General features: G+C 51.1%; 1 protein-coding gene across 3 annotated transcripts in view; it reads right to left on the bottom strand.

Moving 5' to 3' along the window:
* Positions 1–16,417, bottom strand: part of MAMLD1 (mastermind like domain containing 1) — a 59,345-nt gene that overhangs the window by 23,945 nt on the left and 18,983 nt on the right. For 2 of the 3 annotated variants that reach the window (XM_029240018.1, XM_029240017.1), the window contains 2 exons: positions 14,623–16,311; positions 12,411–12,533 (listed from right to left, as the gene is read on the bottom strand). In XM_029240018.1, coding sequence (XP_029095851.1) covers positions 12,411–12,533; positions 14,623–16,311 — 1,812 coding nt within the window. The remainder of the gene's footprint in view (positions 1–12,410; positions 12,534–14,622; positions 16,312–16,417) is intronic. The other variant, XM_029240016.1, reaches the window with a different exon arrangement.

The raw sequence follows: 16,417 nt of genomic DNA, 5'->3' as shown, positions 1-16,417 counted from the left end.
CTGCTATTTGCGACTCAGTACATCCTAACTGCCAAAGACTCTAGCCTGGCCCCTCAGACCTTCACGACGTCTGCGTCACGCCTCCAGCCTCACGCTGGAGGACAGCCCATCTCTGACGATGAAGCCTGGGGCCTGTGGGACCCTGCTCAGCCTTGAGTCATCTTCCTTTACCCACAGACCAGTTCATCTAAAGAGAATTCTAGCACGCCTAAGCTGTCTGTGCAACATGATCAAGCAAACGCATCGAGTGCGGATCCCACATTGCAACCTTGGGCTCTTCGCTCAGATCTCAAGTGTGGTACTCAAGCTCTTAAGTACTCTATTTTGCGTTAGTTGAATGTGATCCACGTTTTAGCAGCAATAATCTAGCTTAACAACATTATGAATTCCTGGATCAAATTCAATTCCGACGCTAACTCGAATATGTACTTTGTGGCTTTCTGTGAAGAAAATAATTGATGATCCAAACTGGAATTCATCTACAGCAAATTAGCAGTGCTAGCTCCTAAAAGCAATTACTGGCACCAAACTCCTAAATTTTTAAATCCCTTGAAAAGTCCAAGACCATACCAGAAAGTCGAGATTTGATTTCAGAGGTAATAACTGTAAACAAAAAAATTAAAAGCCTGTAAGAAGTGTTGGTGACTCGGGTGCTGATGGCTCTAGGAGGGTTCATTCTCTTTCTCAAACCCTAGTCCAATATTATATCAAAACTTTACCGATTAGCAGATATACACTAAGGTATATAAAATAGATAAACAACAAGGACCTACTGTATAGCACAGGGAACTACACTCAATATCCCGTAATAACCTATAATGGAAAAGAATCTGAAAAAACATATATAAATGAATGTACACCTGCAACCAACACAACATTGTAAATCAACTATACTACAATTTAAAAAAAAAGGAGTGCCAAAAAAACACCCTTGATCTACTGAAGAGTGGGAATGACCTTCCTGCTCTCCCCTGCGCAGGGCTCATGCACCTGGAGCATTTGGGTCAGTCCAGTAAAGCCTTACCCACCCAGAGGGCCTCACGCCAATGCCCTGTGCTCAGTTCAGAGAGAAATAGTCAGGAAACGGGCAGAGAATTGGGGGTGGCAGGGAAGATTCAGTGGGAACATCCCAGTTGTCTTTAAACCTCTGAAGGGCTCTGAATTCTCAGAGAGCATATTGGACTACAATGTCTTTTTTTTAATTTTTAAAATTTTATTTATTTTTCTATACAGCAGGTTCTTATTAGTTATCCATTTTATACATATTAGTGTATATATGTCAATCTGGACTACAATGTTGATCAACCTCACGATTTTGTCATTTGTTTCCAAAAATGGGGCATATGGAGAAGGATTCTAAACTCTAAACTGGATGTCAATCTAGCTCTGACAAGTTACAAGCATATTTGTTGCTTGCAGCGGAGTCTGGTCAGTTCCTGAGGCCATGAGGTCATTCCGATAGTCGGCTGACATAGTTTCATCAAAGGATGGGTCCTCTATTACAATCCTGCCTTTTGCAGTGAGGATGGGGTAACTACAGTGCTTGGAAGAGCAGTACTGCCCACCGGCTGCTGAGGAAAGGGCCAGGCAGAGCAGATCTATACGATGCTGGAGCTCTAGGAGTTCAGAGGGAATCGGCGGGGTCAAGGCCATTGCCAGAGGCTGCCCTTTTCAACCCCATTCTGCTACTTTGATCTGTATCAATCTCGAACTATAACAGCTGATATAGCAATAGGGGACATCAGGAGATCTTTCTGGAGGGTGCCAGGAAGGAATCTCTGTGATGTAATTATTCTGCTAAAGAAGACACTTCCAAATGAAAAGTGAATCAAGCAAACAGAAGAAGCTAACAATACAGCTGTCAAAATGACAAAAACAAATCAAAACGAAACCCCCAAAGATCGTTTCCACAAAGGACATAAAAATCTGTGCTCATGAACTAGTAAAAAAAAAAAAAAACCTTTTAATTCTTTTAAACCAATGGGGAAAGCTTATTCAAATACAACCAACTGTTCTTATAAGTTAACATGTAAAGTCTGACAGGACAAGAACATACGCTGAGCAGCCTTCAAAACTGAAATTGATTGGGTTACGTTAGGAATAACAGTGCCGCCCCAGAGCAGCATAAGCGAATCTGAACTGGGGAAAAAAGCAATGGAATGAGTGGCCTGAATTTCTAAGCCAGCTTTTTTTTCTTTTCTTATATCATGTGCTGCTATCACTGTGGTATGTGAAATAGCAGCCAGAGGTCTTGTTTGTCCTTCTAAAATGCATGAAGCAACCGCTACTGCTGCAACAGGACAACCAGTGCAAATTACCCCTGGAGGTCCGATACGGTGTTATTTGTTAGAGTTTGAAGAAATCAAATGTATTCAGATAGTGCACTTGTAGAATTGTAGGCAAGTGCCTGTCCTCGTGCTGTTGGCAGACAAGAGCCCCAACTGGACCAGAAAATGTCTCACAGTCACAGTCACGGGGTAGGGACCCTGCGTGAAGAGGCGGAGCTCTCCCTTCAGTCCAACACAAGAATCTGAGTTCATCAACCTCCTGGGCTTCAAAGATTGGGGATTTCTACCAATAATTACTCTAAAACACTCAAAACAATCTCAGGAGCTTAATTCTCAGAGGCCACAGCAGATGCAACCGATTTATAGGTTGATTCCTTCCTGCCTTCTTCCAGTCATTCGTTCCAAGGCTCCTTGAGCTCACGTTTACAGACCTAGATAAGACATCACGTGCCTCAGGAATCTGCTAGCAAATGGGGGCACAGGCAAGACACAAATGACTCTGATTAAAAAGTGGACACTGCCAGGCCCTGAAAGGCAGAAACCGAAGGTCTTGAGAGCTGGGGTGTGAGTGGGGACACAGTGACCAGGTGTGTCTACTTCCCAAAAGTCATTTGAACAGTGACTAGAGGCTCCTGTTTCCTACTTTGTGTGTCAGGGTCAAGTCTGGTTCGCACTGTAGCCGAGACCCTTAACTCTTTCCAGAACTCTACCCCAGGGCCTAGCACTTGCTCCAGAGGGACACTGTGCACAGACAGTGAGTCCCTCGCATTGTTCTGTTGGCTCTTGTATTAATGAGCAAACTGTGAGCCATCCTAGCGTTTCCAGGCTTGCAGATGCTCCAGAGAACCCATGAAGCCAGTGGGCTTCCTTACCCCATTCTGGAGCAGAGACCCCACTCTGTCTATATCACTTCTTTGTTCCCCCATCCACATGTTGTCATTTCTCTAAAATGCCCAGAAAAGGACAGAAGTTGTGATCGATTTATCAGGAAAGTTCTTTCTAAGCGTTGGCTATGCCCAGGAACCCTACGCTGTGCGTGTTTACACGCATGCACTAAGTGAAAAGGGGAAGCGCACGCATTCCCTAAGTGCACGCATGTCACTAAGGTATCTAAGAAGTGCAGCCGGCCTGCACAGAAACATGGGTAAGGTACCTGTGCAGTCAGTACTCTCCTCTCCATGAAGGAAGACAGGCAGCTCAGCTGCTGCCACCTCGACATCACACGTTAATATTATCAAAATTAAATACTGCCTTGACTAGGAGAGGATTAGCTCATGTTTTAAAATTTGTTTTTCCTTTTCTTTTTTTCTTGCTGTTAAACTGACTTTTTAATTTAGTTTTATTTCTTTTTGTGGTACGCGGGCCTCTCACTGTTGTGGCCTCGCGCAGGCTCAGCGGCCATGGCTCACGGGCCCAGCCGCTTCGCGGCATGTGGGATCTTCCCAGACCGGGGCACGAACCCGTGTCCCCTGCATCGGCAGGCGGACTCTCAACCACTGCGCCACCAGGGAAGCCCGCAAACTGACCATTTTAAGTGCCTAGTTCCGTGGCATTAAGTACATTCGCAGTGTCCTGCAGCCATCACCACCATCCATCTCCAGGACTTTTTCATCTTCCCAAACTGAAACTCTGTCCCCATTAGACATTAACCCCCAGTGCCCCGGCCCCAAGCAAGGACCACTCTGCTTTCTGTCTCTATGAATCTGACTCCTAGGTCCCTGTTATAAGTAGAATAACATGGTATATGTCCTTTTCTTGATTGATGGCTGATTTCACTTAGCATAATGTCTTCAAAGTTCATCCATGTTGTAACAGGTATCGGAATTTCCTTCCTTTAAAGGCTGAATAATATTCCACTGTGTGGATGGATCACATTCTGTTCATCCATTCTTCTCTCTGTGGACATTTTGGTTGCGTCTACCTTTTGGACATTGTGAAAATGCTGCTATGAACACTGGTGAACAGATATCTGTTCAAGAACCTGCTTTCAATTCTTTTGGGTATATACCCAAGAATGGAATTGTTAGGCCATATGGTAATTGCATGTTTGATTTTTTGAGGAACCACCCTACTGTTTTCCACGGCAGCTGTACCATTTTACATTCCTACTAACAGTGCATATGGTTTCCAGTTTCTCCACATCTCACCAACACTAGTTTTTCCTATTTTTTAAAAAATAATAGCCATCCTAATGGGTGTCAAGATTTTGTTTTTTGACGACATGAAACTAGATAGCCATGTTTGAGAGCTTTGCCTGTTCACATTTTCTAGAGCTCATCTTTGAAAGTGTTGCCTGATAGAGGGAAAGTTCATGGAATTGTTCCCACTTACTGCCACTCAAGGGTGGTTGGAGGCCTCCCACATCTTTCAAAGCTTTGTCACATGGAAATAAATGATCATTATGCAAAATTGTAAATAAGGAGTCCACTTTCATCTACTGGCCTCCTGAGTCAGTTGGCTTGGCAAATTCTTTTCATGTGCCACCCAGACATGGGCCTGTAGAAAAGTCTGGGTCCCCACAATTCTGCTCACTTCCTCTGCTCAAAAAGGGCCAAACATGGTAGCACGCTGCAGGGGGTAAGGCCAGATAGAACCTCTGCATTTAGCTTCAAATGCAAAGCTCCCAAAAGCAAAGCAAAAGTTGGAGTAATTTCTGATGAAGTAGGGCTATGCATCTTTCAGGCTCTGAAGGTCACAGTTAGGCCAGGACTTTGTGATCATTTCCTGGACTGCCCACTTCCCCTTTTCCCATGCACCTAGCTCTCCATCACTGAGTCAAGGTCTACGGGCTCCGTGTGAGTCCACGCTGCCCACTTTCTAATCTAACCTGAAACTTGGTTCACATGGGGCGAAGGACCGAAGGATGAAAGAAATGGAGAAATGCTGCCCCTTTCTTCCACTCTCTGTCTTAGAAGCTGTTATTCCACTGGGAGTCAGGAGCCAGGGAAGGCTCAGCTCGGGGCACTGCATGGGCTCTCAGGACCACCATGTACGCATGCAGGCCTGGGGTGGAGGTGTGATCTCTTTGGACCTTTACGCTGCTTTTAGCTCTCAACAACCTCACTGATTTGGCTGGGAGAAGCTAACATGATAAGCCCTCATCCAACAACAGCAAAGCAAAGCACAATCAGACTTTTTCAACTCCTTAGGAAGAAGCAGAAACTCTTTCTCTGGGGGTGGGGTAGGGTGGGCTGCTTTCATTCGCTGCCCCCTTCAAGCTCACAAGCCACCAGTTCGGAGCATACGCACACTGTTGCTTTGCCCAGCAGGCCCAGGTTGTGGGATTTGACAACCCCCAAGGGACAGAAGAGGCTGAAAGTATAAACGGGCTTAGGAGAGGTTTCCATAAATTTGTGCTATGGGGCCATGAATGGGTTTGAGAGAGGGAAGCTGGGGAGGGTGCAGGAAGGAGGGGCAAGGATGCAGTGGAGCCCCCTCAGGACACATCCCTTGCTCGCCCCAAGGGTCGCATCTCTGACCTGCATTGCTCCTCTGGCGCCATCCTGCACTCAGCGACAATGTTGGCTGTAGGTGTTAGGGTCACAGCCGAACGGTGCAAATCCACTGTGACCCTCCATCTGCCCTAGACATTTTTTCTATTTTGCTAACTTTTCACTTGGGGTCACAACAGTAGCTGACCACTTCACTTTCAAACCTGTTTTATGTGTGGAAGTGGACGGCCTCTCCTTGAGGTAGTCTACATTTTGGGTTTGTAGATATTCATAAGCAGTTACAGTTTAAAGGAACATAACACAATGATTTATTTCTGTCCTCTTCGACTCTTTGAAAACTGAAATCAGATTCCTTTCCTTGCTTTACAGTGACAAATATGCAGCTTGTTCCAATGTCTCATTTTGGGCACCCCAACTTCAGCAAAGTTTAGTGCTCCTTTTCAGGTATGCAAAGACAAAAGGAACAAACAAAAAGCCAAACAAAAACTTCACAGGAGGTTTCTGAAAATGGCTGCCTTTCCAGCTTTCATGAGTCAATTGTCAAACAATTAAAAATTAAGGCTAGTGATCGCCATTAAGGAGGCATCTGAACTGGGGGGCTTTGTGCATCCCCATTAATTTTGGTGTTGACCTTACTAAGTGATGGATCATTACTCCAGGGGCAAAAAGTAATGCTGCCTCATTGCAATGCGACGTCTCACTTATTCTTCAGCCTCCGACACAGAAAAAGCTTGATGTTTAAAACGTTAGCATTTGATAGGCAGCTCATTTAAAATTTCCACTTTTTGAAAAAGGGACATAGCTTTGAGGTGGAGGATCATTAATGGTACTTAGAAACCAAAAAAGAAACTGAAAAAAAAATCTGATTCTTGGTAGCCTTAGTACCAAGTTCTGAGCCTGCGTTTTGCCAAACAGACTTTCATTTCCTGGCAATTCAGAGTGGTTAAAACAAAACTTATTCAACACAGAGATGTCGGTCTCTAAATTATCAAAATGTATATTACAGTAAGTCCCCTACATATGAATGAGTTCTGTTCTGAGAGCGCATTCGTAAGTCCAATTTGCTTGAGATCCAACAAAGTTAGCCTAGGTACCCAACTAACACAATTGGCTATATAGTACTGTACTGTAATAGGTTTATAGTATTTTTCACACAAATAATACAGAAAAAACTAACAAAGACAAAAAATAAAGAAATTTTTTAAAAACATTCATTGATTTATTTATTTTTGGCTGCATTGGGTCTTCACTGCTGTGCGCAGGCTTTCTTCAGTTGCGGCGAGCGGGGGCTACGCTTCGTTGTGGTGTGCGGGCTTCTCATCGTGGTGGCTTCTCTTGTTGAAGAGCACGGGCTCTAGGCGTGCGGGCTTCAGTAGTTGTGGCTCACAGGCTCTAGAGCGCAGGCTCAGTAGTTGTGGTGCACGAGCTTAGTTGCCCCGTGGCATGTGGGATCTTCTCGGACCAGGGATCGAACCTGTGTCGCCTGCATTGGCAGGCGGATTTTTCTTTTAATTAATTAATTTATTTATTTTTGGCTGCGTTGGGTTTTCGTTGCTGCATGCGAGCTTTTTCTAGTTGTGGCGAGCAGGGGCTACCCTTCATTGAGATGCGCAGGCTTCTCATTGCAGTGGCTTCTCTTGTGCAGAGCAGGGGCTCTAGGGCGCAGGCTCAGTAGTTGTGACTTGTGGACTCTAGAGCGCAGGCTCAGTAGTTGTGCCGCACGGGCTTAGTTGCTCCGTGGCATGTGGGATCTTCCCGGACCAGGGCTCAAACCCATGTCCCCCGCATTGGCAGGCGGATTCTTAACCACTGAACCACCGGGGAAGTCCTGGCAGGTGGGTTCTTAACCACTGTGCCACCAGGCAAGTCCCAAGAAAACATTTTTAATCTTACAGTATAGTACGTTGAACAGTACTGTAGTCCAGTACAACAGCTGGCATACAGGGGCACGTGCGCATCTTTGAAAGCTCACAACTTGGAGGTTAGTATGTAGGGGACTTATTGTAAGCTTTGTCTGATTATATTTCCTCCCAAAGCAGCTAAAAAATGTTTCACCAAATTAAATAGTTCTTTGCTGCCCAATTTAAAAAAAGAAAGGAAAAACTAAGCTTGTATGTACAATCATGCTTAAATACAAAATAAAGATGCTCAGGGACTTCCTTCGTGGTCCAGTGGTTGAGGATCCATCTTGCAATGCAGGGGACACCGGTTCGATCCCTGGTTGGGGATCCCACGTGCCGCAGGGCAACTAAACCCACGCACCGCAACTACTGAGCCTGAGCGCCACAACTAGAGAGAAGCCCACGTGCCGCAACTAAGACCCAACACAGCCAAAAATGAATAAATAAATAAATTTTAAAAATAATAATAATATAAAAACAAAAAACAAAATAAAGATGCTTATTCAGGAAAATGTCCTCATGTCTGGTAGAGAAGACGTGTGCAAGGCGAGGCTGGAGCTCAGACACATGGGCTCTTTGAAATCTGACTTTCCTGCTCCGCTTCTTCCTTAGTTCAGCCCAGAGCTTCCCCCAGAGGCCTCTGCTCTTGCACTTCAGCAGTACTAACCTTTGAAATGAAATCTGTGATGCTTCTCACCAGAATTTGTAAAAGACAAAGGCGAAGAAACTTTCCTCATTACACGGGGAGCAGTGCCGCCCTGCCCTGCCTCTTAGCCTCAAAACAGCAGAAGAATTAAGGGAAGCTGGTGAAAGGACTTTCAAGTCCAAGGTCACAGGCCCTTCCTTGACAATGTGTGGTACATCTGATTCCAAGGGGGTCTAGTATTCTGGCAAGATAGTGGTCACTTGCTTTTAAAGGGTCATGAACGATGTTGAGGCTAGGAGCAGACTCACACGTTGCTATTTCTCCTGACTCTCTTCCTCCAGTGGAAAATGGAGCCGGCATAACTTTGACAAGAATAGGGAATTCTCTAGGTCTAACTAACCTGGTTTTATCATTTTGGTTTTCAATGGGAGGTCACGGTGTGAAGGGGAAGATTTTAATTTGCAGTGTTAATCGAGACAGCAGTAATTCATGGTTCTGCTCTACCGAGCAGTCGAGTCCAACCTCGGAAGTCCAAACCAAGTGACCACGATGAACCAGTGTTCCTGGCGGCGTTGGCACCGGGTGGCTGGCAAGGCTGGCCCTCACTTGCCCTTCATTCTTTCTCTCCGCCCATCAGCAGCAGTCCCTCTGGATCTAGAAACCCAGGCAGCCCTCGGCCTGTTGCAAGCGGCGGGATTGGGGCCCAGCTGAATGCAGGCAGGATGTGTTACTGCCGTTTGTTACTCAGCACACACGCGGGATGGTGCAGCCCCCTGCATGGCTCCCAGCTCCTCTGCCGTCTGTGCTTGGAGGGAGAATGGCCAGCACCGTCCCCTCCCCACTGGCCAGGGTGCTCGGGAAGCTGCAGCCGGGCCTGGCTGCTCTGCTCCTTTCGGGGGTCACCAGTCTGTGTCCGCCACTTGGCCTCCCTGACACCCCACGGCTGGAGCGCACTTCCCCGCCCCTCCTCTGCAAGCCACCAACACTGGGAGCCGGAGAGGAGCCTGGCAGTCTAAACGCATTCCACTGAGTGCCGAGTTTCAAGAGCTTTCTCGAAACAGTAGAGCTAACATCGGTGGAGCGTGATTGTGTGCCAGGCCCTGGGCCAGGCACTTTTACCTCACCTCGTTGAATCCTCTCAGCAGCCCCATTTGATAGGTATACTAGTATCTCCATTTTGCAGATGGAGAGACTGAGGCACAGAGAGAGGAAGGAGCGTGCCAAATGAAACAGTGGCAGAGCCGGGATTTGGACCTCAGTAATCCAAGCCTCAAGCCCAGTCCCGGGGCCCGCACCCTGCCAGGAACCAAGGGCCAAGGCCCCGCTGTCCCTGGCTCTGTGCTGTCTCCCTCCAGGCCCTGGCTGCTGGGGGTGCTGCGCTTCAGAGGCTCAGTTCCCAGGGACAAGAGGCACCCACGGGTGAGGGGGACAAGAGGGCTTCCTCACGGTCCCACTTCAGGCCGAGGTGCCCAGATCCCCCTCCTAGGCCCAGCCCTCCAGGAGGGTGGATGGCAAGTTCTCCTAATGAGCCCGCGCCTCCGCCATTGCTGGGTGCTCACTGCTACCTAAGCATGGGAGACGGGCGGCCGGCATTCAAGGCGGAAGACGGGGCAGACGCAGGCGAGGGCTCGTCCAGCCTTCCCGGAGGCAGGCTCAGGTCCCCTCTCTCGCCCCTCTCAAAATCTCTCCAAACCATATCACGTGCCTCTGGTCTATTTCTCTGCAGCTGCCCACCCTCCCCCCCACCCCAGCCTGCCTCAAGGATCAGATTTCAGGCTTTTTTGTTCTTATTCCAACTGGCCACCATCCTCGTCCCTCCTCCCCGCCATGCTCCACTCCCAGCTCTGCAATCGCACGTGCACCCAGGGCGCCCTTGCTGCCTCTTGCTTCCCCGACTCTTCCAGAGCCCAAGCCTCATCTCCTGGACAGAACTGTTTCTGTCTTTGAGTAAATGTCAGTTCCTCAGCCAGTGGTTGATAGTCAAATTGAAGTCCTAACCGTGATGTTCACAATACCCTACGGTACCCTCAATGGTCTCCAGCGAGAAGGGGCATTCAATTATGGAAACAAAATTCATCTTGCCTCGCTTCGATTAAAAACAGAGAGGAGTCACGCAGCCTTGGGAGTAGGGTGGGGAATACAGCGAGGAGATTTGGGGGCCTTGGAAGTCACCACACCAGGGCTGGGCGTCACAACTCCATAGTCCCTTCCTTAATAATTCTAGGTCCACCTCCCTTATCTGTAACTTCAAGCCCCAAAGCTCTGAAAGCCTATCTTAGTTTTGTAAATTTGGTGCCAAAATTTCTTTGGGAACAAAACTCGACCTGGGCTTCGTTAAATATTCATATTTCTCTGCAAAAATAATAAAATGTGCCCCAGATTCCACCGGAGGGTTGTGTCATATTTGCTATATGCACCGTATTACTTTTCTAAAGTCCCCAAAGTTCTGAATTTGGAAACGCGTCTGACCCCAGGGGTTCCAGATCCAAGTCCGGGAGCCCACGCCTGCCGTGCCTGGGTGCGGAGTGTGGGCCGGGCAGGGGTCTGAGCGGTATCGGTTCAGCATCTCCTGTCTTTCGAGGCCCTACGCGACGGGGCCCATCCCTTTCCCCAGGTACAGCTGAGGCTCAGGGGGCTTAAGTGACACTGCTCCTGGCACAATGCCCACTTAGAGTTGGTGTCCGGACTTGAACCCCAGTCTGCCTGCCGCCGGCGCCCCTGCCATGCTGAACTGCTGTCCTGATGCCAGATGGCATTTACCTTTTACCTTCAGGGCAAGCAAGCGGGTCACTGAAATTGGATCGCTCACGTAACTGGTAAAGTGAAATCCCCCAAGCTGAGAAAGGCATTTCTGGTTTAAGATGAATGCCCAGTCCTTCTGTGGTAACCGCTACCATCCACGGAGGTGCGACGAGCTAGTCAACGCCATCCAGGGGGTAACGAGTGTTTCCCGAGGCTCAGCTTGGCCATCAGTAAAACACGGCAAGTTCTCCCTGCTGGGAGCAAGAAGCATGTACTTCCTCACCACGGGGGCCTCAAACACTCGCCTCTTCCTTTCTTCCACCTTCTCCTGGCCAAGTGACCAGAGCTGGGTTCTTAGGCCTTAAACTGAATGCGGAAGGGCCATGGGAAGGAACAGCGGAGCTGCTGACGTGCCCGTTTGGAGGCCTCGTCAGTGCATTTTGGCTAAAAGAATGCCGTGCACAGAGCAGGGTGCTGGGAAGCGGGGCGGAGCCAGCGTGAAAGCACCAAGGCGGCTCGTTCCCCTCGCCCAGCGGGCCTGCGGTGGTCTAGGCGGGGCAGGGCCTGGGACAAGAAGAGCCCACGAAGCTAGTGAGCCCCGCCACTCCCGTCCATCTCACTGGCAGGCATGGGGTCTGGAGACAGCACTGCTCATATTCTGTCCTGACACAGCCCCAGGTTTGAGAACCATCTTAGCCCCCAGGAAACAGATCTGGAGACTCAGGACGAGGAGTCAGGCTTTCGTTGGCAGGTTTGGCGCCAGGCTCTGTTTGGAGTGCTTTCGACGCACTGAATCCTCAAACAACCTACCATCACACCCACTTTGTAGAAGAGGCAACAGTTAGGAGGTCAAGGCAGGAACAGAGGGCTCTGGAGGCCCCCGTGCGTGGGGTTACAAGTGTGGGCTCTCTAGCCGGACTCCCTGCTCTGGCCCCGACTTGCTGTGTGACTGTGGGCAACTCTGGGGACTTCTCTGTGTCTCAGTCTTCTCAACTTTAAAGAGAATGATAACAGCCCCTACCTCTGAGGACTAAGACAAGAAAAGGCAGGTGAAGTCCCAGGTAGCACACTCAGCCCCTGGGCACTGGCCAGTGCTGGCCGGGAAAGCAGCTCTTGGCAGCAAGAGCATCCCACCGGGGAGCCCAGCCTCTTGCCTCTGTTGGCGGAGATCACCTGAGCCCCTCCTGACCTGGGGAGCTTGGCTGCATGCGCTTTCTCCCGGACACTTTCTCCAGCCCCACCTAGGGAATCAGTCGGGTGTGATTTTCACGACCCTAATCATTAAGGCTTCTCTCTGTGAGCCAGCTGGTCTGGCTCCGAAGCAACACAGTCAGGCTACACATGTTCCCCACTGAACACAAAAGAAACCAAAAAGGCTCACAATGTTAGATGGTGACACGGCTCCGGGCTGAGGATCTTTCCTGCTAGGATAAGGGCTCCAGTGCTGAAGCTGGCACTCCCCCAAGCCAGCTGCAGAAGTCCACGAAAACAGCTGGCAACAGGCCTATAACAAAACCAAACCAAAGTGCTCCTGAACTGTGGACAAGGGCCGGCCGCTCACCCTGGCCACCCCCACGGGCGCTCCCATCGAAGGACCGATCCCTGGCGTGGAGTACTCTGCTTGGTGATGCTTCACGAGACCTGGATGAAAAAGACACGGTGTCTCTCCTCTGGGGACTGCCACGGCCATGGTCATCCAGGGCCCTCAGCAAAGAGGTCAGCCCCCACTGGGAGCTTCCCTTGGGCCACATTCCCAGACACGCACTTTATGGCCACCTACTCCTTGGCTTCTCTACAGAAGAAGGAGGTAGAGGGGGAGACGGAAGTCCAGAGGACAGTTGGGGCAAAGCTTCCCGGGGGCGGGGGGTGATACTGACTGAGCCTTAGGACCTGTAAGAGTGGGACAGGAGAGCAAAGGTGGGCAGGGAAGGCCGGACACAGGCAACAGTGGGAGTCAAGGCCAAGGACGCAGAGTGGGCCAGGAGTTGCAAGCACTTTGGGGCCCGAGGGACACTGAGTCTAAGGAGGTAGATGGAGTCACAGCTTACGGGCCTCCAGAATCTTCCGAGCAAGTGTGAACATGATCAGGTCTGTGTCATAGCAAGGTAATTCTCAGAGAAACGGATGGTTTGTTGGAGCAACCAGTTTAAGAATCAACTGTATGAGTTCGGACGAAGAATCAAGAGGGTCTGAACTCGGGCAGGCCTGAGAGCAATGGAAAAGAGGAAGCACGAAAGACGGTATTCGGGGCAGGGAGACATCTGACGTGGTTCCCAGGGATCTCTGGTACCCTCCCCAGCCTGTAATCCCCTGCTGGTATTCACATCTTCATGCTCGCGTCTAATGAACAGAATACTGCACACGTGATGCAATGTCACTTCCCAGGCTAGGTTATACAGACTGTGACTTCTGACTTGCTGGCACTCCCCCTGCCTCTCTTGCTGGCACATTCTCTCTTGCTTGCTCTGATGAAGCTGGCTGTCATGTTGTGAGAGGCTCTATGAAGAGGTCCACGTGGCAAGGAACCAAGGGAGGCCTCTGGCCAGCAGCTCACGAGGGACTGAGACCTCAGTCCAACAACCCACAAGGAACTGCTTCCTGCCAACAACCACAGCAGGGAGTTTGGAAGCCAGTCCTTCCCAGTTGAGCCTTAAGATGACTGCAGCCTTGTGAGAGACCTGGGGCCAGAGGGCCCTGCTAAGCTGTGCCAGGTTCCCAGCCCCCAGAAACTGTGAAGTTACGTATGTGTCTTGTTTTAAGCAGTAGTTACGGGCTAACTTGTTACGCGGCCATAGGTGACTAATACAGGCAGGGGTCAGAACAAATGAAAAGTGGGGACTATGACAGACACTGCCCAGGGAGAAGTAGCTGAACTGAGTGACTGACAAGACTGTAGGAGGTGAGAGAGACATCATGGGGATTTTGAGAAGAGCACGGGCTCTGGAGCAAGCCCGCCTGCCTTCAAGTTGCTGCTGGGCCTCTCGCTAACTGTGTGACTCTGGGCGAGTCATTTCAACACTATGAACCTCAGTTACTTCGTCTGTAAAACGGGGATGGTAAGAGTGGCTACCTGACACGTCTCTGACAGTTTCATTTAGGACCTGCCTCAGCACCTGGTGCAGGGGAGAATGGCACGCTGCCGCTGCCCAGCAGACGTTTGCTGTGACACTTCTAGAAGGCTCGGTGTGCAGCCTTATGCCAGCTGGGAGAAAAGTTAAATGCTTCAGTGCAATTTCCTTGCATCCTATGAAGGCTTCACTGGTCCTGGGTGAGGGAACGTGCCTCACGGCCCAGTTCTGTGTGATTCTGACTCGTCTGCCCTGGTTCCTTCCCCTGGCGGCACCTTGTGGGTGAACTCTTCTCCCAGGGAAGCTAAGCAACCTGCACAGGAACTGAAACCATAACCTTGACCTCGTGAATACTGCGCTTTGACCGCGCAGAGTAAGTTGGCTTCAATAGACTTTTCCAGAGTGAAGTCCACTCTCAAAGAGGGCTACAGCCTGGATCTGCCTCCAAAGGCGGCTCTCAATACCATGAAACGTGGTTCTTATTTCCAAAACCAAGGGACGCGAGCGGAGATGAGAGCGGCTTACCTGTCTGGGCAGAGGAGGCATGGAATCCGAGGCCAGCGGCCGCGGAGCGCGCTGCAGAAGGAACGAAGCAGCGTCCGGCTGCTGCTGCAGCTGCGGGCTGGCTGTGGCCGTGGACGAGGCCGTGGCACAAGAGGCCGGCGTCAGCGTCGGCTGCTGCAGGTAGTGGAGCAGGGCAGGCTGCCGAGACGCGGCGGGCACCGAGGGCATCTTCGGGGGGCCCGGCTCAGAGATGAAATGTGACAAGGGCTTGGTGTGGCCGAAAGGAAAAGGCTCCGGGGCCCCCGGGCCGGGGGCGGCCAGCCCCTGCTGCATGATCAGGCTCAGGGTTCTGGGTGAGCTGGTGGCCATGGGCTTGAGGACGGCACTGGCTGGCGGAGGCGGAGGCGGCGGCAGCTGGGGCTGCTGCGGGCCGAGCGGATTGCTGGTGGGAGTGAGGCTCCGGATCAGGGGGCACTGTGGGGTGAAGGGCTGCTGCGGCAGCCCGGGGCTGGACAGCTTCTCTGGGCGGTAGGGAGTGGAGGGCCCCGGGTTGCTGGTGGGCAGAGTGGATATCAGGTGCCCTTGAGGCTGTTTGATGGTGGAGGACACCAGGTTGGCAAGGATGGAGGGCTGCGGGCTGAACTGCGGCTGCTGCTGGAGCGCGGGGCTGGGGAGCTTCTCGGGGGCATAGGTCATGGCCGGCCCCAGGGCAGCGCCGCTGCTGGGCGCCACGCTGGACAATAAGGCATTGGGAGAGCCCTGCAGAGCACTCGCCGGCAGGCTGCTCGATGACATGCAGGACACCATGAGGCCCTGAGGGCTGAACGGCTGCAGCGGCTGTGGCGAGGGCAGCGGGCGGTAAGGCGGGGAGAGGCCGGGAAGAGGCAGGCCAGACCAACTGGGAGCGGGGCCCTGCTGCTTCGTACTACAGCCCTGCTTGCTGGCCGCCAGCACCTTCAGCTGGTGGGCGTGATGCCACTGAGGCACTGGGAGCGGTGGCAAGGCAGCCGCAGGGAGCGGCGCCTGGACCTGGCTCTTGGCCTGTGCTGTTGAAGAACTGGGGGAGACCATCTGCTTACTGGTGGAGGGAATGACGTAGCTGATCCCCGCAGAGGAGGGCGGGATTTGAAGCGACACCCCAGGGCCCTGGCTGCAACTTGAAGCGAAGTCCTTGCTGGAACCAAGGCTCTCCAAGTGTGGCATCTGAACCGCAGGCTTGGGAGTCACGCCTAGGGTTGCCGGGGGGTGATCTAAGACCAGCGGTTCTTCCGGCTTGCTCCCCAGGATTTTTTCAAGGTCGAGCTCACTCGGAGAAGGTTCTTGAATTTTTGTTAGCTCCTCCAGCAGATCTTGAAGCTCCTGGTCCACAGCAGGTACAGTGTTGGTCTTGTCATAGTAAGAAAGAGGGGGGCCTTTCAGTCCCATTTCCGCAGTTGGTGGCACCACAAACGGTGAGCCCATCACGCTGCCGTTCATGGGGTTATTTTCGAGAAGTAATGAATGACCAGCCGCTCCCATCGCTGCAGAGCCAGGGTTCATGGGTAACGCAGGAACCTGCAGCTCTGCACAGGCTGTGCTGGGATGGGCGCCGGGGCCCATCGAAAGGGTGACATCTTCAAGGCATGGTCTCTTAATTTTATTAGGGTAACCTCCTTCGGCCATGCCTGAAAGCTGGAAAGTTTCTCCTTCCTGCCTCCTCTTAATGGTTCCCTGTGGCTGGAAGAGAAAAGAGGGGTGGGAAGGAAGGGGGGGCGGGAGGGCGGGGGGGGAGGGCCGAAGGAGGTTACCCTAAGAAAATTAAGAGACCATGTTTATA

The sequence above is a fragment of the Monodon monoceros genome, unplaced genomic scaffold (assembly GCF_005190385.1).
Source record: "Monodon monoceros isolate NGI ecotype Baffin Bay Population unplaced genomic scaffold, NGI_Narwhal_1 Super_Scaffold_22, whole genome shotgun sequence".
In the NCBI taxonomy this organism is placed as follows: domain Eukaryota; kingdom Metazoa; phylum Chordata; class Mammalia; order Artiodactyla; family Monodontidae; genus Monodon; species Monodon monoceros.
Note: the sequence above shows the minus strand (reverse complement) of the source record. Positions and strands in the feature narration are given on the sequence as shown.